The 24,623-nt window shown below is 49.7% G+C and overlaps 2 protein-coding genes across 4 annotated transcripts in view; both read left to right on the plus strand.

Annotated features, from left to right (window-relative positions):
- PINX1 (PIN2 (TERF1) interacting telomerase inhibitor 1) overlaps positions 1-8,637 on the plus strand; it is a 62,932-nt gene extending 54,295 nt beyond the window's left edge. For all 3 annotated transcript variants that reach the window (XM_009467370.2, XM_087774736.1, XM_087774737.1), the window contains one exon: positions 7,292-8,637. In XM_009467370.2, the coding sequence (XP_009465645.1) occupies positions 7,292-7,897 (606 nt within the window). In that variant the 3' untranslated portion in view covers positions 7,898-8,637. The remainder of the gene's footprint in view (positions 1-7,291) is intronic.
- A 7,541-nt stretch (positions 8,638-16,178) lies between these two features.
- SOX7 (SRY-box transcription factor 7) lies at positions 16,179-20,587 on the plus strand. The gene is made up of 2 exons (XM_009467433.2): positions 16,179-16,471; positions 18,366-20,587. Exons 1-2 carry the CDS (start codon positions 16,246-16,248, stop codon positions 19,265-19,267), a joined length of 1,128 nt encoding a protein of 375 aa, XP_009465708.2. The 5' UTR covers positions 16,179-16,245; the 3' UTR covers positions 19,268-20,587.
- The last annotated feature ends 4,036 nt before the right edge of the window (positions 20,588-24,623 follow it).

A 24,623-nucleotide genomic window follows, 5' to 3' on the forward strand; every position in this document is an offset into this window, starting at 1 on the left:
TACGTCGTGCGACAGTAAAGATGTATTGTTTATATGACAAGCAAATGGCGTTTTGGCTACCTAGAGATTACATTCAGCAAGAGAGATGGTGGCTTTCTATTTTAGCAGTAGTAATGTGTGAATTATAAGAATAAATGAAAATGCTAAAATTGGCCACTTGCTGAAGGATGAGCTTTTGGCAAAAATATAAAATAGAATTACAAGACAGCCTGGGAGAATTTGAATGCAGTTTTAATAGAAACACATCCCCAAGGAATTTAAAGCTAAAATAAAAAATGGAGTCAGCAGATACAATGTAAATGTGCCTGAAAACCAAGCACCTATAGATTTATACAGCAGAATGAAACAGGTGCTGTTATGTGGTAATAAAACCTCCTCACTAGGATACAGTGCCGCCTCGGAACAGGTATCGGGAAAGATTGTGGAACCTCTGTCCTTGGAGGTTTCCACGACTCTGCTACCTGTCAGCCTCACCTCTGTGCCTGGGAAGATCATGGAACAGATCCTCCTGGAATCTATGCTAAGGCGCATGGAGGACAGGGAGGTGATTCGGGACGGTCAGCACGGCTTCACCCAGGGCAAGTCCTGCCTGACCAACCTGGTGGCCTTCTGTGATGGAGTAACTACATCAGTGGACAAGGGAAGAGCTACAGATGTCATCTATCTGGACTTCTGTAAGGCCTTTGACACGGTCCCCCACAACATCCTCCTCTCTAAATTGGAAGGATATGGATTTGATGGGCGAACTGTTCGGTGGATGGCAAACTGGCTGGATGGTCGCATCCAGACGGTAGTGGTCAATGGCTCGATATCCAGATGGAGACCAGTGACGAGTGGTGTCCCTCAGGGGTCCGTGCTGGGGCCGGTGCTGTTCAATATCTTCATCAATGACACAGACAGCGGGATCGAGTGCACCATCAGCAAGTTTGCAGATGACACCAAGCTGAGGGGTGCCGTCAACACGCCTGTGGGCCTGTGTGAAACTCATGGGGTTCAACAAGGACAAGTGCAGCGTCCTGCACTTGGGTCAGGGCAACCCCCGGTATCCGTACAGGCTGGGGGATGAAGGGATTGTGTGCAGCCCTGCCAAGAAGGACTTGGCGGTACTGACAGATGAAAAGCTGGACATGAGCCGGCAATGTGCTCTCGCAGCCCAGAAAGCCAACTGTATCCTGGGCTGCTTCCAAAGAAGGGTGGCCAGCGGGGCGAGGGAGGGGATTCTGCCCCTCTGCTCCGCTCTGGGGAGACCCCCCTGGAGCCCTGCCTCCAGCTCGGGGGTCCTCAGCATGGGAAGGAGATGGAGCTGTTGGAGCGGGGCCAGAGGAGGCCACCGAAATGGTGAGAGGCTGGGGCACCTCTGCTTTTAGCAGGGCCAATAGCAATAGGACAAGGAGGAAAGGTTTTAAACTAAAAGAGGGGAGATTCAGATTAGATAGAAGGAAGAAATTGTTTACGCTTAGGGTGGTGAAACACTGGAACGGGTTGCCCAGAGAGGTGGGAGATGCCCCATCCCTGGAAACATTGAAGGCCAGGCTGGATGGGGCTCTGAGCAACCTGATCTGGTTGAAGATGTCCCTGCTCATTGCAGGGGGGATGGACTGGATGATCTTGAAAGGTCCCTTCCATCCCAAAGCATTCTATGATTCTGTGAAAAAGCTGACCCTGGTCTAGCGTTGGTGGTAGTCCTGCTCCAGGCCGGAGGCTGGACTAATGACCTCCAAAGGTCACTTCCAGTGAATGATTCTCTGAATAACCCCCAAATTGTTGTAAGCAGAGATTTACTACAATAAAATTCCTTGGCATTTTTAATTGCAAAAGGAGCAGTCCGACTGCTTTTTCCTTTGTAGTTGCAGATGGAGGCAGGTGTAGCAAAAATGGGTCTTCGGAATTCCATGGAGAAAACGGTTGTTTTTTTTTTTTAGAAGGTTTTTCCTTGTCCCCTTTCCGTTAGTTATTTCCAAACCTCTCTCCTTGTCCTTGCTGGGTAAGAGACAGAGCTGATAGTTCGTGTGGAGTATAGTAGTTAATATCCAACTGCAAGATAGCAGCTGATTTTTCAACGTATTCCAGCACAGAATTTATTTTAATGGAGTCAAACAGGAAAGTGCTTCTCTATAGTAATTGGAACTTGTCCTTTTAAGAAGTGCTATCATGTCATACAGCCCGGCCAGGTATTAGACATTCAGGATTTTCATTCCATTTCCCATAAGTGGATTCCTTGCTATATTGGCACTTCGTATAAATAGTAATAAAATTAAACCTTGCTATGGTTATGTGAGGTATCCTGATGATTAGAATACCAGGGTCAACAAAAGAAGGAAATTGCAGATAACCTGAATTTTTACCATTTCTTTCCAGGTTTAGTGTTCCTGCTTTTCATCTCTTTCATTAAACCCCCTTTTATTACTAGGAGGTCAAATTGTATCCCTGTTTAGGTTTTTAAAGCATTACAGCGCTGGAAGATGCTTCTAGGGTCCAGATCTTCCATTTTCCATTCCAAGCAAGGATTAACCCTACCTAACGCTTTCCTAATAGTTGTCTGAGTTGCTTTCAGTGGTTGAGACTTCCAGTGGTTGTTGAGGCTTCACATATATAGTGATAGATTTCTCCTATAGCAGAGTTTCATGTTGGTAATTTACATCTGCTGCTGCTTGTCCTCTTCTTCATAAGCACAGGGAAAATTGTCCCCTTTTCTCTTTGCATCAGCCCGTTCTGTATTGGGAGTCTGTTATCATTAGTTCTTCATAAGATGCTGTCTGCAGTATACCAATCTTAATCAGGTAAATTGAAAACATTAGAGCCTCCTAAGTACCTGTTCTTATGCCCGAATTGACTTCAGAACTGATGGTGCATGGCCTTATTTATGCATGTATTTATTTTAATCCTGCTTAAACTCATCGTGCTACAAGTCTTTGTTCACCCTCTTGCCTGTTTGATCCCAATCCAAATGTTTATGCTCATACTTAACTTTAAGTTGTCAACTCCTTAAAGCAAGACTCTGTCATCCTTAATGTCTGCAAAGCTCCAGAGTGACTTTTCATGAATAATCTGCTGTGCTTCTCTCCATTACAGCTAGACCTGCGTTAGAAAGATACAGGGATGCCCCCGGTTCTTGCCTCTCGAGTTCTGTGCGCTGCATGGGGGTCATACCAACGCACCTCTGCAGTGAGGATCTGAAGTAGCAGAAGCAGAACTGGATTATATTAATCTTATTGTTATGGTTTCTCAACCAGAAAGTAGCTAATCACTGTGGTGCAGCCAGGCTGCAGAAAGGGGTTGTTGCATTTTAAAACTGTGAATGATCATGCGATTGCCTTGTAACTCAGCCTAGAGGTTTAGCCTCTGCTTACTTCATCTAGCCCATTTTCTGTAATTTAAGTGAGAATCTACTAAAATTATAGTTTAGCTTTATTCTCCCTTTATGTTCAGCCCTTCTGCACTTTTCCTTTTGTGCCATTTTTGTGAATTTGAGCTAACAAAATTGCTGGTGCTTACCCCCTTATTTGCAAATGAGGAAGCAAAGGCATATGAAATTACTTGACTTAAGTAATTGGAGTTCGGATATGGCAGATCTGAGGTTGTATGGTAGATCTTTTGATTCCCCTATTCTGAGCTTTAAGCGTTAAAAAAGAAACACTTGCAGTCTGAAGAGCAGGGAAACTTCACTGAATTAATCCAAGCTGCTTCTGTTGCTTATGTACTGGCACCCTTTGTTGTTGCTGGTTGGTTATATCTCGCTTTTCCTCCCAGAGTAACGTGCGGATGGAGTTTTTCTTTTTGGATTTTAATTCTTCAACCTAAGGTCTTAAATCTCCAAAGATATTTGGGTTTCAAACTCATTTGATTTCATGAGGTGTCTAAATACTTCCCACTTTGGGCTTCTACTGTTGCCAAACTGTTTTCATGATGCGATGTGAATTGTTTATATAATTGACCATAATCCCCTATTTTTTTATTCACTAAATAAGTGTCTGAAAGCTGCTCTGAGAGTATGATGCCTTCGAGATGCAGTCCTGATCCTGCAGGAATCAAGGGAACCAGGATTTCACTCTATATGTTTAGTGTACTCTTAATGATTAAATCAGCATTGTGTGTCTCAAGTGACAAAAGGAGGCAGAAAAAAAATCGGTGGTACTTAGAGTGCTTTATGTGCTTCAAATTATTTTCCATACATTTAACTAATTACATAAACAGATGATATTTACAGGGGACTTCTGGCTATAATTGACCTTCATCTTTTCCTGTGCACTTCCCAGCCTCTCCTTGAATTTTCCTATTGTTTCCTCTTAATCATTCCACATTTAACACCGTGTTTCGGGCAGTCCTTTTCTCTTGCTTGGGACCATTGCACCAATTCCATAGAGGCCAGTATTCCCAACTCCTTTTAATTTCATCTTCTCAGCCCGATTTTGTTGGCAGTTTTGGAACTCATGGTGTGGACGAACATATCTTCTCCAAAGCCCAATCTTCAGGACTCCCACCAGTTACAGCATGATTGCTCTTTTCCTTTTACGTGCTCATCAGTTCTTTGGAACAGGAGTGTTTCTTTCTGTCTTTCATCTTGTGTAATAAATTGCTTTTCAGAAGTTGCAGCAACACAGTACACACTGAAGTATGTAGATCTTATTTTTCTTTGCAACTTCTCTGTGCATGTGTTGGGGCAGGCAAGGGAGGAATTGCATAAACTGTGAGTCTCCTGTCGAGAGGTTAGAGAAAACCCACATTTAGAGTTCAGTGGTGTTCCCATGGCTACTAGGACAGGTACATCACGGGAGGGGGAACACTTCTGGCGTTTAACAGCCCTTCCAGGTGATTTATGGTTTCACATAAGCTTTTCCTAAACTGAGAGGTTTTCTAGGGTTGGCACCTCTTTGCTTGTCTCCATGCCCTGTTAGTTCTGTGTTCAGTGGCCCGTGGTTATTAAAATTCTTATCAATAAAGGAGTTTCTGAGCAAGGTTCTTATTTTCTGGGATCATGCGTACCTTCTGAACTCCTCAGCTTAACCAAAGGAACATTTTTTTTATGCCTAATGTATTTTATAAAAGAAATCTGTAGAGTTCAAGTAATATTTGCCTTCAATTACAGTAATTAAGTTGTCAGGACTTGAAGTCACCAAGGGAATGAGAAAATCCTTTCCTGGTTGGCCGGAGGTAATGGGTGTTCTGGTCACAAATACGTTTTACGTATTGGGGTGGGGAGGGAAACTGTTCTGCCTGGCATCTGCAGCAGAAAACCTGGGAGGCCATTTGTCATTTTGCAATACAAGGTGTCAAAATCCTGCTGCGGGTAGAAGGAAAAAGAGAAGAAAGTGACCTGTTTAACTCTGCTTTAGCAGGGCATCTATTTTTGATCCGCACTAACGCTGCTTGCTTGGGTTGGGAGGTATATCTTAATAAAAAGAGAGCGACTACAAACGTAGCTCAATCCATTTATTCTGTGGATTCTGTCTTGTCAAACTTCTACTGCGGCTCCCCTTTCAAATGTAACCTATATGGATAGATGTGTGTAGGTACATGAGGTTTTTTCCCCCATGTTCAACATCTCTTTGCAGACTTCTTTGCCAGAAGTCAAATAGTTTCAGTTACTTCATAAATGTAGCTGCAGGTACACTACAAGGTATTCCTACAAGAAAAGTACCTAATTTTTATAAGTGCCTGCACAAACATTACTGGAATCTCAAGTGTAGCGTTACTTTCGTTCCACTGGAATGGCTCTCTTGAAAGTAGATGTATGAGGAAATCGCTACTCGTAATGCATCACTAATGACACAAATTTTTGCGTTCCTGCTCGTGTGAGTAAAGGTTATGGATGCATAAGGAGTCAGACCTGCAAAACCTTACTCACAAACCCTAATAAACCCCACTTCAGCTAGCAAGTTTAATGATGCCCTGAAGAGAGCCAGATCACTTATCTACACCATCATGCAATAACTATAAAGTGTTGAGATAAGTGGTTTTATATCTCCCAGTTTTCTGCTGGCCTTCACCCTGTGTATCAGCCTGTGCCAGTGAAAGTGGGCGTAAAATATTACTGCTCTGATTTGGTTGCATTTTATAGTCACTTTGGTTCACATACAAGATGCATGGGTAGAGCGGGTGCTCTTATCTATCTGTGCTTTTATGAATGGAAAAACAGCGAAGCAGCTCCATCCTATTCACCGCATTTGACTGTAATAGCTGTGGATTACCTCCTGTTCAAGGAGCGTGTTGTAGGCCAGATGTTGGTCTACACAATTCTTACCTGCTCAGCTTTTCCCATCGAGGGGGGTGTGCTTGGTTACCTGCAGTTCATACAAAGCTTCAAAAAAAAAGGCAATGTAAAATTTGGGACACTTCCAAGAGTCATTTGTGACCTTTGCCAAGCAAAAGGATATGCTGCAAAGGGTTATTTTTGAGTGTTTCAGTATCCACGTAAACAAGTCTGAACTTCAGCTGCCTTTTTTGGCTTGTTTATTTTGTAAGTCACAGATAATTTAACAAGTTCTGTATTTTCATCTTGTTGCATTTGTTGCTTTTTCAGAGTCAATTCTCTTCATGCCACACATAACATCCAGCTCCAGAGCTATACTTTGCTACCTTCTAGATACTAGGCTCTCGTTATAGATATTCACCTGCAGCTAGAGTTCAGCAGCTATTTATTTTGTCTATGCAGAAGCCTTGTAAAATCTAACCTGTGATGTTGTTTTTGCCATCTGATAACATATGATCAAATGGAGCATGTTTAAATAACGACATCTAGGACACAATGACAGTAAACCAGCTACGAAACAAACATTTCTAAAGATCAGATAAGATGGAAGAGATGCATCAGTGCTGGATTGCTCAGTATATCATAACTTCTTGCACTTTGCTGTAGAGGTATTCCAGGCATGGGATTTCCTTTCTGCCACAGGCTAATAGATCGTACTGTGTTATTTTTCATATTGTTTTATATCTTGTAGAGACATGTGCCTTTGCAAAGTGAGTGTAATACACCGAGTATGATAGTATTATACATAACCTGTGTGAGTTGCACAGGAGTAGGTAAACAGTAAGAAATTCAAAACAACAGAGAATTGTCTTGTTCTGTGTTTTCTTGCTGCCTTCCATGCTGCCACCTCTTCTGCCTAAACGTACGCTGTCTTTTGCATGAAGGGCTGCCTCTCTCTTCTGCCAAAGTCTATACTTTTACAATTAATTTTCAAAGCATCTTACAGCTTTTAAAAGTTTTTTTTAGCATGCAAAAAAATAACATTATGTTTAAAGCCATTATTTCTGACTCTCACTCCTGCTCCTCTTTCTTCACCTGCAGGAGGATGTTACCGATCCGGAGCCTCAGGAAGAGAAGAAGAGAAACGGCTGGCTATCCGAGCCTGCCGACGGTTACAATACAGTGAAGAGTGCTCTCACTGTACAGGAATATTTCGCTAAGCGCATGGCAAAACTGAAGGGATCCCAGAATGAAGCAGAAACAAAGGTAGATCATTCCTGCCCAACAGCTGACGAAGCTTTGGAGCCTTCAGAAGAACTGAAAACCAAAGTCAAAAAGAAAAAGAAGAAGCAGAAGAGAGATGAGGCAGAGAGTACAGAGTATGGTGAGAAACCAAAAGTGAAACAATCTAAGATAGGTAGCTTGAATGGAAAGGAACTGGATGCTTCATTAAATGAGTGTCACTCAGGGAAAAAGAAAAGGAAACATAAAGAGCAGCACGAAGAGGAAAGAGTTAGTTGTGATGAAAATATGGTCAACGGAGAAATTGATACAGGATTATCTGATGGGGAAGATCTCAGCGTAAAGGACTATGAGGCAAAGCAAAAGAAACGCCATAAGAAGAAACACAACAGGCAAAAAGAGGAGACAGATGAGTGTATCGAAGGAGCGCAGAGAAAGAAAAAGAAGCACTGCAAGCACATTTAACCATTTAAGAGTCAATCTGGGACTCTGAGGTGATTTCAACTTTAGCATGTCAGAGGAGAAGTCTGTGTGAACACACCAGCCAACATCACGTTGTAATCCATCTCAAGCACACTGCTCTACCTCCAACTGAAACCACAGACTGTGTTTCAATATAGCTCTTCCAAGGGAGAACATGGTGAGAGGCCAACATGAGCTTCAGTGCCATGTTAAAAAGGTCTCCATGCGTAGGGCCGAGGCTTGCATGTCTGCAAAGCAAGGCTTGGTAAAAAACAGTTAGGCTTTGCCTCATCCAGCGTGGCAGACAGTTCACCGTAGTGGCTTTGCAAGAGCTATGTTTTAACACAGCAGACCCCACGCTGCCTTCAGCCCAGATTCACTCTGGTGCAACTCCATTCAAGTCAGATAACAGCAAGCAAAACCAGGCCTGGTTTTAACTGCTGTGGTTAAGACTGTGAAAGGCAGTGAACTGCTATCTGCTGCTTCACACAGACTGTGTTTTTCTCAATCCAGGAAAACAAAAAACGTCACCCTACTGCTACCTTTATTATTAAAGCCACTCTTGTTTTCACTTGCGATAGCCCAGCTCTGCTTCTGGAAACAGGAGGGGTTTTGCAAAGCTGGATGTATTTTTCCATTAATTTTTGCAGTCGTGTCTAATTTTTTCATTGATCTCCTTTTACCTATAAAATGATTGTTGTTTCTTTGCGAAATACTTAGTCTAATTAAAGGTTTGCACCTGAGTGTCAGTACTAAAGAATGGAATAAAAAACCCTCCCTTTGTTTCCTAGCCAATAGTTAACTACTGTCAAGCAATTGTAACTTTGCAACAAAGCTAAAGGAGCTGTGCCTTTATTAACCATATCTAAATCTTTGCTTCTCAGGCAACACTCACGGTACCTTCAGCGTTGTCTTGGATGGAGCAAGGTTTTCTGTGAAATTAGGAGACCAAACAGATTTTAAAAGCATAGCTGGTCAGATGTGTTAGTATTCCCATTTATACATTGAAAATCTTCAATTTAGATTTATAACCAAATTAGAGCTTGTTTCTGTTTGTAAACCAGGAAATTGGTAACGCTGGAACTCGGCACAACCACCAGCAGTTTTGTATGAGAGCTTAAATGTTCGGGATGGATTTTGGCATCTCAGTCTCACTCAGCTAAGTGCTGTCAGAAGAGACGGGTGAGCTTGGAGGTGAAGTAGTGGAATGGGAAGAAGCCTTCACCATCCTTGCGTCTGGTTCTGATACTGCTTTGGCCACAGCAAATTGACAGCACAACCCTGAAAGCCAGCCAGTTATCATGGCATAATCCGGAGTAGCTGACCAGAATTCAAATCCATTAGCTGTTCCATTCGACTTTGGGCCTGGCTGGGTTTCATCAATGTAAATCTAAAACATCCCATTGGCCTGCTCTGCTGAATAAAATGGGTACATTTTTTGTATTGTCTTAGCTCAGTTGAGTTGCCTAACGTGGTTTGAAAAACGTTCTCAAGATGCAGATGTTAATATGAAAAAATTTCCTTAAGCTGCCTCTATTGTCCAGTGGGAAAAATTTAGTCTGCAGCACACAGTCCACATGGCTTCAGATGTTTAAGTTGCAGCTGAACTCTTCCTTTCTAAGATATCTTGGTTTGCAGTGCACCTTTCTTGCCCTCAGGACATGCTCATTCATTGCAGCAAAATTACTGTAGTTTTACTTATTGTAAGGGAGAACAAGATGCCTTTCTCTGTGTTTCACTGCTGGCAGGCCAGTAGTTTTTAACCCTTGTAGCATTTGCTCTTCAGTGCTGTACAAATATTAGCTGTTACGATGCTGCTATGGCTGGGCTTTTTCCCTGGCTTCCTTAAACGAAATACTGCTTAATACCATGAGGTTGCTATAGAGTTGTGAGCAAGCTCCATGCTTGAGGTGAAAAAATAATCTTCTCGATGGAAGCAGACAGCAAAATAATTTTTCATGGTATATTGGAGCATCCTAAGTTTTGTGGGTGCCCGTCAAGGCAGCCTTTCTAATTTCACCCCAAGTTTGGATTTTTGTTTGTTAGCAGAAGCCAAAAGCCTGACTGTTTCCAATGGTTGGGTTTTTTTTTAACTCTTAAGCAGCTAAACTTTACACTCTCTCTGGGATTTCAATTTAAAAAGGTGCTAGTCAAGGAACAGGGTTTCCGTCTCCAAATACTGCTGGGCTTGTTTGTTTGTTCTCTGTATTAATCTTCCATGAGTTTCTATGTGCTATTTCTCATGAGCGTTTGGCCAGCTTCCAGTGTTAGTTAAAGAAAGAATAAAACCAGGAATAAATCTTTACATTTATGGTGTTACTACAATTAAGTACAGTATGCATAAGTTTTAAATCTGGCTCAGATCGAAGTATCAGCTACAAACAGAAGATTCTCTATTTTTACAAGAAGAAGTGGGAATTTCATTTTATCCCAGGAAATGTGGGATTTTAATGTGCCTGAAACTCAAAGAGAAATAGCATGTGCAGAATATGGGTTGTAGGGGAAAAAAAAAATCACAATAGACTAGCATTTGAAACAAGCAGTTCACTTAGCTGCTCTGCGCTGTGTGTGTTAGTGGTCAGCCAACTTTGCCTTACTCGACAAAAAGCTCTTCTTACCAGATACTGTCTGGTGAAATGGATGATGGAAACAACGGGAACGTGTTTCAGAGTAATAAATTGGGTTTTTTTGTTTATAGTGGGTTGTGAGTCCAGTTTTAACCAAACTTTGGTTTGGCAAGAAGCTCTTTTTTAGAAAGCATAAGAAAAAGAATTACGTCATTACCCAAATGGTGAAATTAGCAGAATGTGAGCACAAAGAAATTACTTGGTTTCATTTCTGTGCACATAAGACTTCTAAACAGAAGGGTCTTTTGCTATATATTAGTCCATCGTACTCGCACACTGCAGCACAAATTTATGTACGTCCAAGTGAAATTACCTAGAAACTAAGCAAAATGAGAGTCACCACTCTGCTTTCACTTTCAGATTGAGAATGATGCACACACAGCATAGATATTAAAATGTTTTTGGGGTTTAGGAATCCCAGGTCACCGGTGGCATAGAAGAACATTTTCCTTGTCGCATTGGGAGCCTTACGCAGACGATGGTTTCTCGTGAGTTACTTCCATTCGTCGCCGGTGTAGTGTTGTTCCTCGCTTTGAGCCTTGAAATTAACTGTCGGTGCAAAGGCTGCTACATGCCAAGCTACGTGATTTGCAATTGCAATTTTGGGAACAGCGATATATATGCTGACTTTTGTGCTTGTAATTACCTGCAAGCACAAAACTGTATCCTGGAAAGTAGAGGCCATGGAAAAGTAGCCCGTTACCACCATCGGCCCAAAGCCTGCATGAGCTTTGTGGGCTCCAGTTGTTTTGATCTTGCTGTGTCCGACTCTGCAGAGCCTTGCTTCGAGCCAAGGACGGGAGATTGCACTGATGCACGCTGCGTGACAACCCAGGTGTGTGGAACAGGCACCGTTCCTTGAATTTCTTCCCAAGCTGTTTTAGCTCTCACGCCTTACACGCAACCAGTGTAAAGCAGAAGTAACAACCAGGGTTATTTCAAAGCATAGATGCGCGATACTATTAAGTACAAGTTTCAAGACAACCCATTAAGATTTCAGAGCCCTGTATCCTTACATCTATGTGAATATCAGTCCATTAGATAGTATCTGAGACACAGCTGCTTTGTGAAACTTCAGAAATGCACTTGGGGACCCATCCAGTTCAGCATCGTGTTCAATTAATGCAATTTTCCTTTAAGCCAGAGGTAGTTCTGGTGCTGACTTCTCTCAAATAATCAGCTCTCAGCAAAGAAAATTAGCTGAATGCACCAATGTAATTAACCAATTTTCTCCTGTTTAAACACACGAGATTGAAGTTCTTGAAGCATCCACCTTCAAAAGGCACAATTTACGTCACGAAACCTCCAGACCTGCCAGCAGTAAGAGGAGGAAGGAAGCTCCAAGAAGAGAGGAAAACCACACAAAGTCTATTGGAAACACTGCATAGCATCACGCCTGTCTTCAAAAAAGATCTTATAATAGTGTGTCCTCGAACAGCGCGAGGATTGCTCGCGTCTGAAGCGGTCCTTTGCTTAATTCCTCCTCGTTCCTGGGCAGTTTGGGGTTTGCTATGTGACGGGTTGTAAATCTCATCCACGCAGTAGTAGTGGCCGAGGAACCCCCAGGACGGATCAGAGCTCGGAGTACTTGGACAATACCCAAGGCTGCCGTCTCTGTACCTGTCCCATGCAGGGATAAGCAAACTTTTGCTTGTATAAGCAAACTTTTAGTGATGTGGGACTGGCGAATACGGTAAAAAAAAAACTTTTGTGGTGGCAGAAGTGGGAAGATTTTTCCAATGCCAAATTTCTCAGCAAGTGAGGACTTAAATTCTGCTTCTGAGTCACTCAAAGACTTTTTTTTCCTTATCTTAATCCATTTTTATAAATTTTAAAGTGTAAGAGGGAAATTCTGCTAGTCCCTTTTAACCTAAAGGGACTAAAATGTATTTATTTCGTAACTATTAAAGCTGCATTTTAAAAATAGTAAGAGCAGAAGTATTCAGCACCCTGAGTGTATGCGCTGAAAATTTTAGGGTTTTTTTTTGTCTACGTTTTTTGCTGCAGGTATATAAGGGGAAAGCTCTGGTTTCTCCTCCTAGCAAATAAATGGTCCCAGTAGCGGTCCCTGGGGAAGGCCCGGTGGACCCGGGGAGGACGGGCGGTGGGCAGGGTTGGGTCTTCTGTCTCGGTGGCAAAGCAGCTGGGAGCTGCACCGCTGCGAGCCGGCTCTTCTGCTGGGAGCCCCCAGCCGTCTCTGCACAAACCGCCCTTGGGAGACGGGAGTTTCATCAATAATTAAGGAACATGTGAATATCGAGCTAATTTAGGATTTGCACTTTCTCACACATTTTAATGTCTCTGAAGCGGAGGGGGGAGGGGGGTTACTTGGTGAAAAAAGACCCACCGTTTGCAAGCTGCATAAAATGCCAGGTGTCGGATCCACGCCAAAAAGGGATATTTTTGAAGAGTGGGGATGGTCTCGCCTATACGGCGCGAAAGCCAGGTTCAGTCATGGATTTTCTGCTTGACCCATGGGAGTTGCTGCTACTGTTCCCCATCCGTGAAAATGGGGAGAACAAAGCTTTCTTCCACCCTTTGTCTGCTCAGTCTATTTTCGCTTGTAGCTTTTAGCCGTAATTTCCCTGCTTTCCAAGCCCTGTGAGAGCTCCGCTTCTTCCCGTGCCCCAGATACAGGTAAGCGTTAACACCAGAATCGGGAAGGTAAGCATAAAAAGTAAAGACGAGTTTTTTCCAGACTGCTGCTAATTACCCTGATACGGTCGCAATTAAAAGGTGGCATTTTCACATGGCCCCAGCTGCCTTTATGTAATGCAGAGCTTCCTACAGGACAGGTTTAACCAGCATTTTAGGTAGGGTGCAGAATGAAACCCATCTTACTAATGCAATCAGAATGCCAGGTGCTAAAGGAGAGGGGGAGAGAGGGAAGAAAAAAAAAGTGTATATTATTGTTTGCACTCAAAATGCAGTGTGGGGGCCCCTAGGAAGGTGCTGTCTTCCAGCCTGGGAGAAAATCCAAGCGAGAAACGTTTTTGCAGTATTTTTGTCCTGCAACCGCATGGGAGTCCCAGTCAAGGGGTTTTTGAAAAGCCACGTGAGTTCACCCCTGCGATACCTGGGGGAGACCGAACGATGTTACCCCCGCGATGCGGAGGGAATAGCAAAAACCAGGAAAAGCCGGGGAGTTGCTCCGAGAGCCTCCAGGCGCCTGCGGCAGGGGCAGGAGGCGGGCGCGGGTCCCGGCGCTTTATCCTCGCCCGGACCCTTCCTCCCATCCCGCACACCGCACCTTGGATGCGGGGCAGGATGGAGGCACCGCCGCACATCGTGTAAAAGGGCTCGAGTGGAGTTATCTGTTCCTTTCCTTTTCCCTTGAGGGGATCTATTCTACTACTACTAAAAATTTGCTGGCCTCCAGGGCGTCAAGTGTAGAGGCCGTTACTTTTATAATAATGGCGATATCCAGGCCCCGTGCATCCCGAGGGTTAAAAAATAACACCAAGCGGTGTAACACCATATTCAAAATAAAACCTTGCCGCTTTGGGCCATCTCTTTTTCAGTGCACAACCCCTACTAAACTCCTACTAAAGGGAAATCAAAAAAAAAAAAAAAAAAAAGGATGTTACGGGTTTTCTTCCCAAACCTCTTGCTGCAACCTCTAGCAACTCCCATCTGCAAAATGCACCCAGGAGACCTGTTCAGAGCAGGATGGAGGGTTTGGCATCCTCTCTCCCTGCCCTCTCCCGGCGCTCCGAGGCGTGAGATAGGGCTTTAGGAGCGAAGCGGAGCCCGCTGTGCAAAGCCTGGGACGGCACGGGCTGTCCCCAGAAGCTCCACAACCCAGATGAAAGGCAATTGCTATGTGCCGGCCTGCGCGCGCGTGTGTGCAAAGGGTTTATAAATCTGTCCGGAGACCAGGAAATCTCCTGCGCCTTTTAGATTTAAGAGAAGCTGCCTTCCTGTTGTATTCCCAGATAACGCAGCTCTGATCAAGCCCACTTGTAAATAGCTTAATAGATTTAATCAGTTCCTTTGGAAAATGTTGTTGCTTCCGCAGGGTTTTGATTCGGTCGCGGGGAAAAGCTCCGAAAGGGCAGTTGCTGCTTCTGCTGCAAGTGAAGTTGGCGCCTGCCACCTCTCCGGACCCCCAAATCGCCATCACCCACGCGAAAACAGAACGGCAGCCGTCCCACTCCTGTGCGAAGGAAGGGGAGAGACCAGGAAACCCAGGTGGATCCTGAACCCACATAACTTACATTTACATACCGTGCTCTCCGTCGCTTGTAAGCTGACAAGAGTCAATAGAAACACCCAGGCACGTGGTAAATCACTGCCTACCTGCACAAACACCCCGGCTTGGGAGCCGCGCTGGGTTTTTCCCCTCCGCGCATGGGTTAGATGGGGCAGCGGCCGGCCAGGCTGAGGAAATGCCTTCCCATCTCGCGCCCCGGCCCCGGCGGTTTTCTGGCAGCATGGAGAGGAAATCCACAATCCGTCAAAGCGGAGCCGCTGCAGCCCTGCAGCCCATGTCAGGGGGTCAGAATCATAAAGGAATCGAGCGGCTAAATATATTTTTCAGGGCAGGTTGCAGGGATGAGCTGGGCAAGGGGGTCCGGCTGGGGTGTTCTGGTCCCGTCGCCTTGCTGGAGATCCTTCGTCTGAGCTGGGGGAATGCTTCTCGGGGGTGACTTTCCTGCCCTCATGAGCACCAAACTGGGGTTAGTGGGAAATATCGTCGTGTGATGGAGGTGCTTCCATCGCAGCCGGGCTGGGGTGGCTTTGCAGGATGGGGCAGCGCTCCGTAAAACGTAGCAGCAAGAAAAAGGCCGCAAAGCATCAGACCTGCCCTTTGCCTCCCTGTGTCCCAGGGATGGGCAGTGGGGACCGACTGGGGATGTTGCAGCCCCGCTGGGCTGTGCCCAGTCCCATCCCCTGCTCCATGTGGTCCCTGCAAAGCTCGCACCGAAGCCCAGCCAGGCTGGATCAACACCCGCCAGCAGGTTTACTGGATCCCAGTTTCCCTCCCATATGAGGGGACCTGGGAAATCGGGGTAACTGGGTGAAAACCTGCAAGGGGTGGCAAAGTACGGCCAGGAATAGTGGTTAAAGCATGGGGTGTGGGGGAAAAAGGGGGACCTGCCTGCAGGACCCGTGCCTTGATTTCCCCTCGCAAAGAGGCACGCTGCAGCTTGCCAAAGCCCGGGGGGGACCTTTTGCACCCCTACGGGCACGTTCCTTTTGGGGCTATTTTCCTTTTCTTTCCAGGCCACCCCAAAAAATCTCCGTGCCCTCATCCCTCCTCTCTGCATTTCCCCCCAGCCTTGAAGTTTTAGGGGCTCTGAGGTGCAGGGGGGCATCGGGGGGTTTGCAGGGGTGGCAGGGCCAGTTCCAGCTCCCTCCCCACTCCCCTTCAGCCTTTCCATGGGCAAAATAATAAAAAATAATAATAACAAAAGGGGCGGGGGGCGGGAAGCAGAAGGGGGGGCGTCGAGGGGTGCTGCCCCCCTCTTCGCTCCCCCGGGGGGTGCCGGGCGGAGGGTGGGGAGAAGTTTTCACCCCGCTCCATCCTGGCCGGGGCTCAGGAGTTTGCAAACAAGGAGGAGCAGCGAGTACCTTCGGTGTCATTGGAGGAGGTGGTTGGGTTTTTTTTTTCCAAGGAGCTCATAAATAGGAGGGAGGCCGGGCAGGAGGCTGGGACTGCGCGGGGACCCCGAGGGCAGCGCGGCGGGCAGAGAGCGGGGCTGGGGCGGGGGGGGCCCGGCCATGGCTGCGCTGCTGAGCACCTACCCCTGGCCGGAGCGGCTGGAGGGGGACACGGCCGAGGGGCTGCCGCCGGGGCCGGCCCCCCGCTGTCCGGCGGGAGAGAAAGGCACCGAGAGCCGCATTCGCCGACCCATGAACGCTTTCATGGTGTGGGCGAAGGACGAAAGGAAGCGTCTGGCGGTGCAAAACCCCGACCTGCACAACGCGGAGCTCAGCAAGATGCTCGGTGAGGAGCGGAGGGGTGCGGGGTTTGGGGGGGAGGCTACGGGGTGGGCACCCGTGCACCCATAGCCATCCCCGGGGGTGCAAACCTCTCCGACTTCAGTCCCCTGGGGTGGGCACCCATGCACCCATCGGCTGTTCCCGGGGGTGAAAACCCTGTCTGGCTTTAGTCCCCTGTGGTGGGCACCCATGCACCCACAGCCATCCCCAGGGGTGCAAACCTTGTCCGGATTCAGTACCCCAGGGTGGGCACCCACGCACCCATCAGCTGTTCCTGGGGGTGCAAACCCTGTCTGGATTCAGTCCCCTGGTGTGGGCACCCGTGCACCCATCGGCCATCCACAGGGGTGCAAACCCTGCCCGGACGGGGACCCATGCACCCTCCCTGCCACCCCACGGGGTGCAAGCCCTACCCGGCTCTGGCAGCAGCACCCTGGGGTGCCTGCATCCTCCCAGCCGCCCCATGGGATACAGGCGGGTCCGGCACGCAGGGGGTGGGCACCCGTGCACCCACATGGCCACGTTGCAGGGTGCAAAGCCTTCCCGGGTCCAGCACCCTGGGATGACATCCACCTTGTGGGGTGCAAAGCCTGATGGGGTCCCGCACCCCAGGGAGCAGGGACCCACGCATCCACCCCGCCACAAACCCCTGCAGCGACCCACACTCTGGGTGCATGCACCCACCCGGCCACCCCTCAGGGTGCAAAGCCCGACGGTGTCCCGCGCCCCAGGGGACAGGCAGACATGTGCGTGCCCTGCCACCCCTCAGGTGTAAACCCTGCTGGGGTGCAAACCCCTGGGCTGCCAGTGCAGGGATCCCCCAATGCAGCGCAAGGAGGGGCCCCCACATTTTCCTGACCTGTCTTTGCTGTCCCACTTTGTCCCCAAACTCACGAGCCCACCCCAATATTGCATGTCCAGGGGTGGTGGGGTGGTCTTTCTGCTGTTTCTTTTTGGGGATCACCACCCATTTTGAATACACATTTGTTTCCCACTCCCCATCCACTGTTCCCCCCTTATCCCAATCCCCATTTTTTTACACAAAACCAAGAGGGAAACAGAAATAACCAGCCCAGACAGCCTGAGAAAGAGCTGCCCGAATTGCAACACAGCTTTGCTGTCCAACCTCTTACCCAAAGTTTGTGTTTCCCTGGACAGTTTTGTGGTGTTTTCTTTGGTGGTTTGGGTTTTCTCCTCGCTGCTTTGCCATGCAGCATCTCGGCTTATTAGTGTTATTTCTGCTGTCTCTTTGGCAATGGGAAGGCATCAAACGCTTTGATCCGTACCCTCGTTTCTCCCCCTGTCCTGAGGAACAGCCTGGGGTAGCCTCACCGTGGGATACAACCCCCCGCCCCGGCGCTGGTTCTCTGTCCCGTGTCTTGGGGACATTTTGTGTATCTCAAACAGGGAATGGCAAGGTCGCGGCATCCGGGTCTCTGTACGCCCCGATGCGAGTCCCGGCAGGGCACGGGTTGGGACGCATCCAGGGACGCCACGTCCTGACCCTCTGCTCAACCGTGTGTGGCCTCGGCCGTCCCCGCTCAGCAGCCGGGCTCTCCGTCCTGGAGAGTCATTGCAAGATCAGGCCACGGAGCTGGGCGAGTTTATTTGCCCTGATTTATTTGCAGTGGGGCTCAGCTAACCCTAAGCCCACCCTGTGTGGGGACTTGGGATGGAGGGAGTTGGTGGACCTACGGTGGCTTCAATACCCCCTTTCTTCACCCTCCCACTGCCGTCTCGTCCTCCTGCGGGGTTTGCAGGCTGCGTCCTCCATGTACGCCGGCTCGGATATTGGGAGCCCCTGCCTTGGCCTTGGGTTGTGTGCCTGCACGCTTTGGGAGGCAGCCCCTTTCCTCCCCCTCCGCAGGCACTAAAGGGAGTTTTGTTCTCCGTTTCAGGCAAGTCCTGGAAGGCTCTGAGCCTCTCACAGAAGCGTCCCTACGTGGAGGAGGCCGAGCGGCTGCGGGTGAAGCACATGCAAGATTATCCCAACTACAAATACCGGCCCCGGCGGAAGAAGCAGGTCAAGCGGATCTGCAAGCGGGTGGACCCCGGGTTTTTGCTGGGCAGCCTGACGCGGGACCAAAACACAGTGCCGGAGAAGCGGACCTGCGGCCGGGCTGGGGGAGAGAAAGAGGGGTCGGGTGAGTACGCCCCTCGCCCGGGGCTGCCAGCCGTCCGGGGATACCGGGAGGCCCCGGGCAGCGGCAGCAGCACCAGCGTGGACACCTACCCCTACGGGCTGCCCACCCCCCCGGAGATGTCTCCGCTGGACGCCATAGACCCTGAGCAGAGCTTCTTCTCCTCGCCCTGCCCCGATGAGCATCACCGCTCCCACCTCGCTGGAGCCACCTACTCCCCGGAGTACGCGGGCAGCTCCCTCCCGTGCAGTCACCACCCTCTCAGCCCCATACCGCAGCCCACCACCTGCATGATCCCCCCGGCCTCCAGCTGCCCTCCCCTTCCTCCTCCTCCTCCTCCTCCCAGCTACTACACACCTGCCTTCCCCTCCCTGCATCCCCCTAGCCTCCATGCCCACCTGGGCCAGCTCTCCCCACCACCTGACCACCATGGCTTTGACACCTTGGACCAGCTGAGCCAAGCCGAGCTCCTGGGTGAGATGGACCGCAACGAGTTCGACCAGTATCTCAACAACCCCGGCCATGGTGACCACCACGGCGGGGTCTTGGTCAATGGACACGTCCCGGCGGCTGGCGGCTCCCACACCTCTGAGCCCAGCCTCATCTCCGTCCTCGCCGATGCCACGGCCACCTACTACAATAACTACAGCGTCTCCTAGACCCCCGGCCGGGGCCGCCTGGACCGGCCGAGGAAGGACCCGACACAGTATTACGAGGCGTTGCTCCCCGGGGACATCGCTTGCCGCCCCTTGGGGTGACCGAGTCCGAACCGTGAGGGCCGTGGAGTCTTGGTGGCGTAGGTAAAGGATTTCAGTCGTCAGCTCACCACCGGTGCAAAGCCTCGGGTGCCCTGCTCCAAACGGGGCCGGGAGGGGATTTCCCAATGCCAAAGTCCTTTGGCCTAGTCCCACTTCCAAAGCAGAGATGCTCCTGGGAGCATGGGAAGGCTGCCCCCCATTTTGGGATGCCCCCAGCTCCGCTTTGGAGTCGGGAGGGCGGCAGCATCCTGCAAACAGCAGCTCTGAAGTCCTGGAAGGGGCAAAACCCCCTGGAAGGGGAAAAGGCAGGGATGGGGGGAAAAGGGAAGATTTTGGTAAAGGGGCGCACAGTCTGCAAGCCACTCCTGGTATCGGCATTGCTTACAGCCGCCCTGATCTGCCTGACTGCACCGGCGGGGGTTAAACCTGCCTCGTCCCCCTGCCCCCAGACCGCGAGTTGGGGGCTTCATCCCCAGAGGGGACCGGGACACCAGGGATGCTGCCGGGCTGGCCCCAGGGATGCTCGGGGGGCTGCAGGGGGGCAGCCAGCCCCAAGGGCGCTCAGGCTGTGCCTTCCAGAGGAGGGTAAGATCAGGGCTTGGATAGGCGGGATCCGGCCGGCATCCACCCCTACCCGTGGCTTCCCCTTGGCCTCCCAGCAAAAGCGCTCCGAAGCGGGGCGACGGCGTGAGCTGCCCTCCCCGCCGGGCGGGGAACGCGTCCTGGGACGAGCACTTGGGCAAAGAGGTGATGATGTAGCAGGCACATTTTTTATCAAACATCCTTTGAAGGCGAACGCTTCACGTTTCGAGCCGCAGTGCCCAATGCCTCTTCTAACTCCGGCGTATTATTGCTTGTAATAAAGCTGTACATTGATTTATTCCTTCCATTATTCCTCCCCTTGGATTTTGTATTGCTCGAGTTCTCTTCCTTTTCATAAACATGAAGCTTTATTTTAAATCAGTTATATGACATAATTAATCTTAGTGTTTACTGTATGGCACTTGGTAATGATTAGTTAGTAGCGTGGCTATGATTTTCTGGTTTCAGTCCCGAACGTGTATTAATAATAATTGCAAATAATACTTAAAAAGCCCCACAACTTCACAGGTTTTTAAGCTAATACATTCCATCTTTTTTGTGTGACTCTATGCATTTTGAATGAGTGTAGATATGAGTTTGCATAAAATATTTAATTTAAATAAATATGTTTTTATACGATGATTGTTTTATGTTTTAAATTGCTGTAGCTATTGACAAAGTTTTCAAAACAGAAACATTTCCTGTGTGAGTGCTATTTTTTTAATTTTTTTTTTTGTTGGTATTTTCAGCCAAACTTTTCTACTTCCATTTTTTTTAAATAAAAAAGATCTGTGGTTATCTTTACAAATTGTGGATTGCTTTCTAACAAACCGACTCGAGGCATGGTATGTGCGTACCTTCAGTTTTCATGGTGTGTCTCGGGCAGCAAGTCACTTCGACAGCCTTGATCCCGCTTTCACCATCTCATGAGTACGACCTTTTAATGCCAGGTCCTATGTAGATATTACAGCGAAGGCAAAGCTTTGCTTTTGGTGTGTTGGTGAGCACAAATGACGTTGCCTATTTAGGGAGCAAGAGCCAGTGTCTGGAGCGTGGTTTTTATTCACATTTAAGGCTGTCTTTCACACTTCGTGTTGATGCACCGCTTAAGGTGCTCCACAGTGCGAGGGCCACATAAAGGGGCCTCAGTGCAAATGTAGACCAAGGCAATGAGGCCTGAGAAATGGAGTGGGGGTCAAATTTGGGGAGCTGCGTGAAGGGTGCTCTTGTAGGTGGATGTGGGGTGGCGGCCTTCAGGCATCGCTAGTGAAGAGAAAAGCTTAGTCCTTCTTGCAGTCTGTAGACCAGCATCACAGACTGCTCTTGCCAGACATATTAAATTAAGCTGTGTCCCTGCGGTCCTTGAGGTTGAGCCATGCAAACCTGCCAAAGCAGTGTCCTCCCAGGCTGTGTCCTCCTGCTTGGCCCCAAAAAGCAGAGGAGCAAGTTTCCTAATGCACTTTGTGATGCCTGCTTATATGTGTTGACTGGAAGGGGTCTCCAGAGGTCACTCAACCCAACCCAAGGCAACCCAACCCAACTGGGCTGGCTTGCCTGCCATGAACGACTTATCTCTGACTTAGGTAGGCCATGGTCCCAGAAGGTGGGAGGCTGCATGAGTATTTGGGGAGGCACCAACATGCCCCTGTTCTGTGCTTATGGTCGTCCTTGGCCCACCACTCATAGACAGCCCTCCCATCACACGCTACTGCCTCCTTTGCCCATTGCTCAGGCCTCCAAACCCACCCTTGGCCACGTGCAGCCGGTTTCCCTTTTAGGGGGAATGAAATGGATGCCTTTGGGTGTCCTGCTGGCACCATGGACTGTGGTGGCTCTTGCACCCGTGCAGCACAAGGGTGCGACGCTTGGTGCGGTGCCGAGATAGCCGGTGCAGCAGCCCGGCTGGGGCAGCGTCGCTCTTCCAAGAGGATTTGTGAATCAGCCCAAGAGGGCTGGAGAGAGGGAGGTGCCGTGAGCCTGTTTGGCCTCTCTGCCCAGTGGCGTTGACTCAGGTGGGACCATGCCAGGAGCAGGAGCAGGAGCAGGGCTGGAGAAGTCCTGCTCCTCCCACCTCCTGCTCTGCCCACAATCCCTGTGGTGCCCCAGGGCCGAGGGATGCTCACAGCCCCCCAACAGCACATTAAAAATTGTTCATAGCAGGGGTGGCCCAAGTGCATGTGTCCAAACCTGGATCTGTCTTTCAGCCAGCAAATCCAGGGGGCTGCTCCCTTCCAAGCAGGGTCAACCACCCCAGGACATCAGAGGGGCACCCACCCCTGGGCACTCTGCAAATGTCACTTTCTGCCAGCTCGGATGCAGGGCCAGCTGAGAACGGTGTAATGAGTTTTCAGATTGCCTTGGTGAGGAGGCACAGAGCACATCCCCTGGCCCCCCAACAAGGTCGGCTCTTGCTATTGCCACCAGCATGCTTGATTTGGGCTGTTGCATTTATCCCCCCAATGGGACCCTCTCTGCAGGACATTGGCCGCTCCTGCCTGTCCTGCTCCTTGTTCCCATGCCCTGAGCAGTGACGGGATCGACTGAAACACCCCATGAGCCTCTTCTCCCCCTTCCCTTCTCACAGCCAGGGTCACATTTGGGGTTGGTGGAGGCAAAGCCCACGCCAAGAGCTCCTGGCAGCACGTGCGGTGGTGGCCAGAGACTGGTTTCCCTGGGAAAAGGGGTTTCTCCGTGCATCCCAGCCCCAAGGAGCCCGCTGGGCTGGGATGCACGGAGACTCCAGCAAGCCAAGCCTGTCCCCACTTGCTCAACTTGGAGCTGCGTGAGGAGAGGTGGGAGCGTGTCCCCGTGCTCTCTGCACGTCAGGAACAGCTACAGGCCCCAACCGGGAGCTGGGGCCCCCCGAGGGCGTTGGGAGCCGCAGCCAAGGCAAGGTGCGGCTCCCTGGGAGCCAGGCCTCGTCGGACGGATCCGGGCACACGCCCAGCGCCGGGAGCAGCCGGCTTCCACCTCCCAGGACACCAGCAGCTGAGATGAAATTTGTGAGTGGAGCCATCCGCCCCTTCTCCGGCAGGATGGAAAATGCAACGCTACAGGTTGCCCCCCACCCCACAGCACGTTTTTGGGATGCAGGGCATTGCTGCAGGGACCAGCCAGAAAATAAGTGGCTGACAGAGGTGGGAAGGAGCCTTTTTTCTTGGAAAGTGGACATCCCCACAGAGGACTGATGGCCACGGTGGTTTATGGATGTTGGGGGGGTCTGCACCCCCAGAGGATCTCGTTCTGCATCAGTCCTGGGCATGTTTCTCCTCCCTCCCCATCCCAAACCCGTGACCCCAAGGCTGTCTCTGTGCACGGCGAGGAGTCTTGTGGTTTGTGGGTTGCTTTCTCCAGGCTGGGACGGGCTGTGAACCAGCAGGAAGATCAAATCAGGTCTGCAGGAAAGGATAAAATGACCTCACTCCACTTTTGGGCTCCCGCTCAGATTGGGCCAAGGCAAGGGTCTCTCCTTGCCAGGCGGTGGCCAGGGTGTGAGTCCTCTGCCTCTGGTGTTCGGCGGCCCCAGCCAGCCCTTGGCACTCATGGCTGTGTGGGTCACGGTGCTGGGCGTCGGGAACAGGGATGAGGTCACCTTCCCGGATAGCTCTGGGGTTTGGGCTGGCCAGGAGCTGCGGTGTGTGTCATGCCCTGACCCTCCCAGGATGGGTGATTTCCTTTGCATCCCTTGAGCAGGTGGTGACTTCTCTCCATCCTCGCTCCACAGGCCACATCTGCTTGTCCCAGTGCCACCAGGCGGGGGTAAACCCTGAAGAGAAGCAGCCGCATGGCTTTTCCGTGCCTCAGTTTCCCTGTTTGTAAAAAAAAAATACTACTTCCTTCCCTCCCATCATTTTCTGTCCAGCATTGGCACATGATCTTACCAAAACTGTGAACAGGACCAAGTACTTGTGCTGCCTTTATCACAAGGGGTCTCTACCCCATGCGAGGGCTCTGGATGCTGAAATGAGGTGGGAGATGATTATTTTCCCTCTACGGCTCTCAAAGCAGAAGGCAGAGGAGGGAAGTAGAGGCAGAGAAGGGGGAGAGGAGACATGACTGAGGTCACCTTGCAAATCAGTGGCAGAGCCTAGGGGAGACCCTCAGCACTGCTAACACCTTGACACTGCCAACACCTCGACACTGCCAACACCTCGACACTGCCAACACCTCGACACCAAGCCCCAAATCCCTTTTTGCCCCCATCAACCCCTTTCTGCTCACAAGTAAATACCTTCCCCCTCCATCTCTCTTTGCCCCCATCTCACCCCAATTCCAAACGCCGCTGCACCGCGCGGGGAGCCGCACAGGGAGGAGAGGATCAGGCCCTCCCTCCCGTCTCTCCAGAAGAGGGAATGAGACAAGCTGCTGAGTGGTTTCCTGCCCAGCACTGCCAATGGGAGCTGCTTGGGGTGCTGGGAGCAGGGGAGGATGTATCCGGAGCTGAGTGTTTCCTGGCAGATAAGGCCAGCCCCTCCTGCCGGATGTTATGAGTCCAGGTCCTACCTCCACGTTTCAAGCGAAGGGGCTGAGGAAAGGCTTGGATGTTTATGTCAAGGAAAAATAACTTCTCCCTCTGTGTACAATCCTCCGGCTCCCCCAGGGCTACGTGCGGGAGGGTAAATGCTGGGAATAGGAAAACAGGGGTGAGGAGATGGAGGTGGGTGATGGGGAAGAA

Source organism: Nipponia nippon, unplaced genomic scaffold, assembly GCF_047370975.1.
Source record: "Nipponia nippon isolate SJK-2023a ecotype South Korea unplaced genomic scaffold, ASM4737097v1 scaffold_4, whole genome shotgun sequence".
In the NCBI taxonomy this organism is placed as follows: domain Eukaryota; kingdom Metazoa; phylum Chordata; class Aves; order Pelecaniformes; family Threskiornithidae; genus Nipponia; species Nipponia nippon.

What these genes read in the sequence shown, in the direction of transcription:
- SOX7 (XM_009467433.2), top strand. Translation starts at nt 16,246, where the DNA reads ATGGCTGCGCTGCTGAGCACCTACCCCTGGCCGGAGCGGCTGGAGGGG. An exon ending in GGAGCTCAGCAAGATGCTCG is followed by an intron (nt 16,472 to 18,365) that starts GTGAGGAGCGGA and finishes TCTCCGTTTCAG; the next exon opens with GCAAGTCCTGGAAGGCTCTG.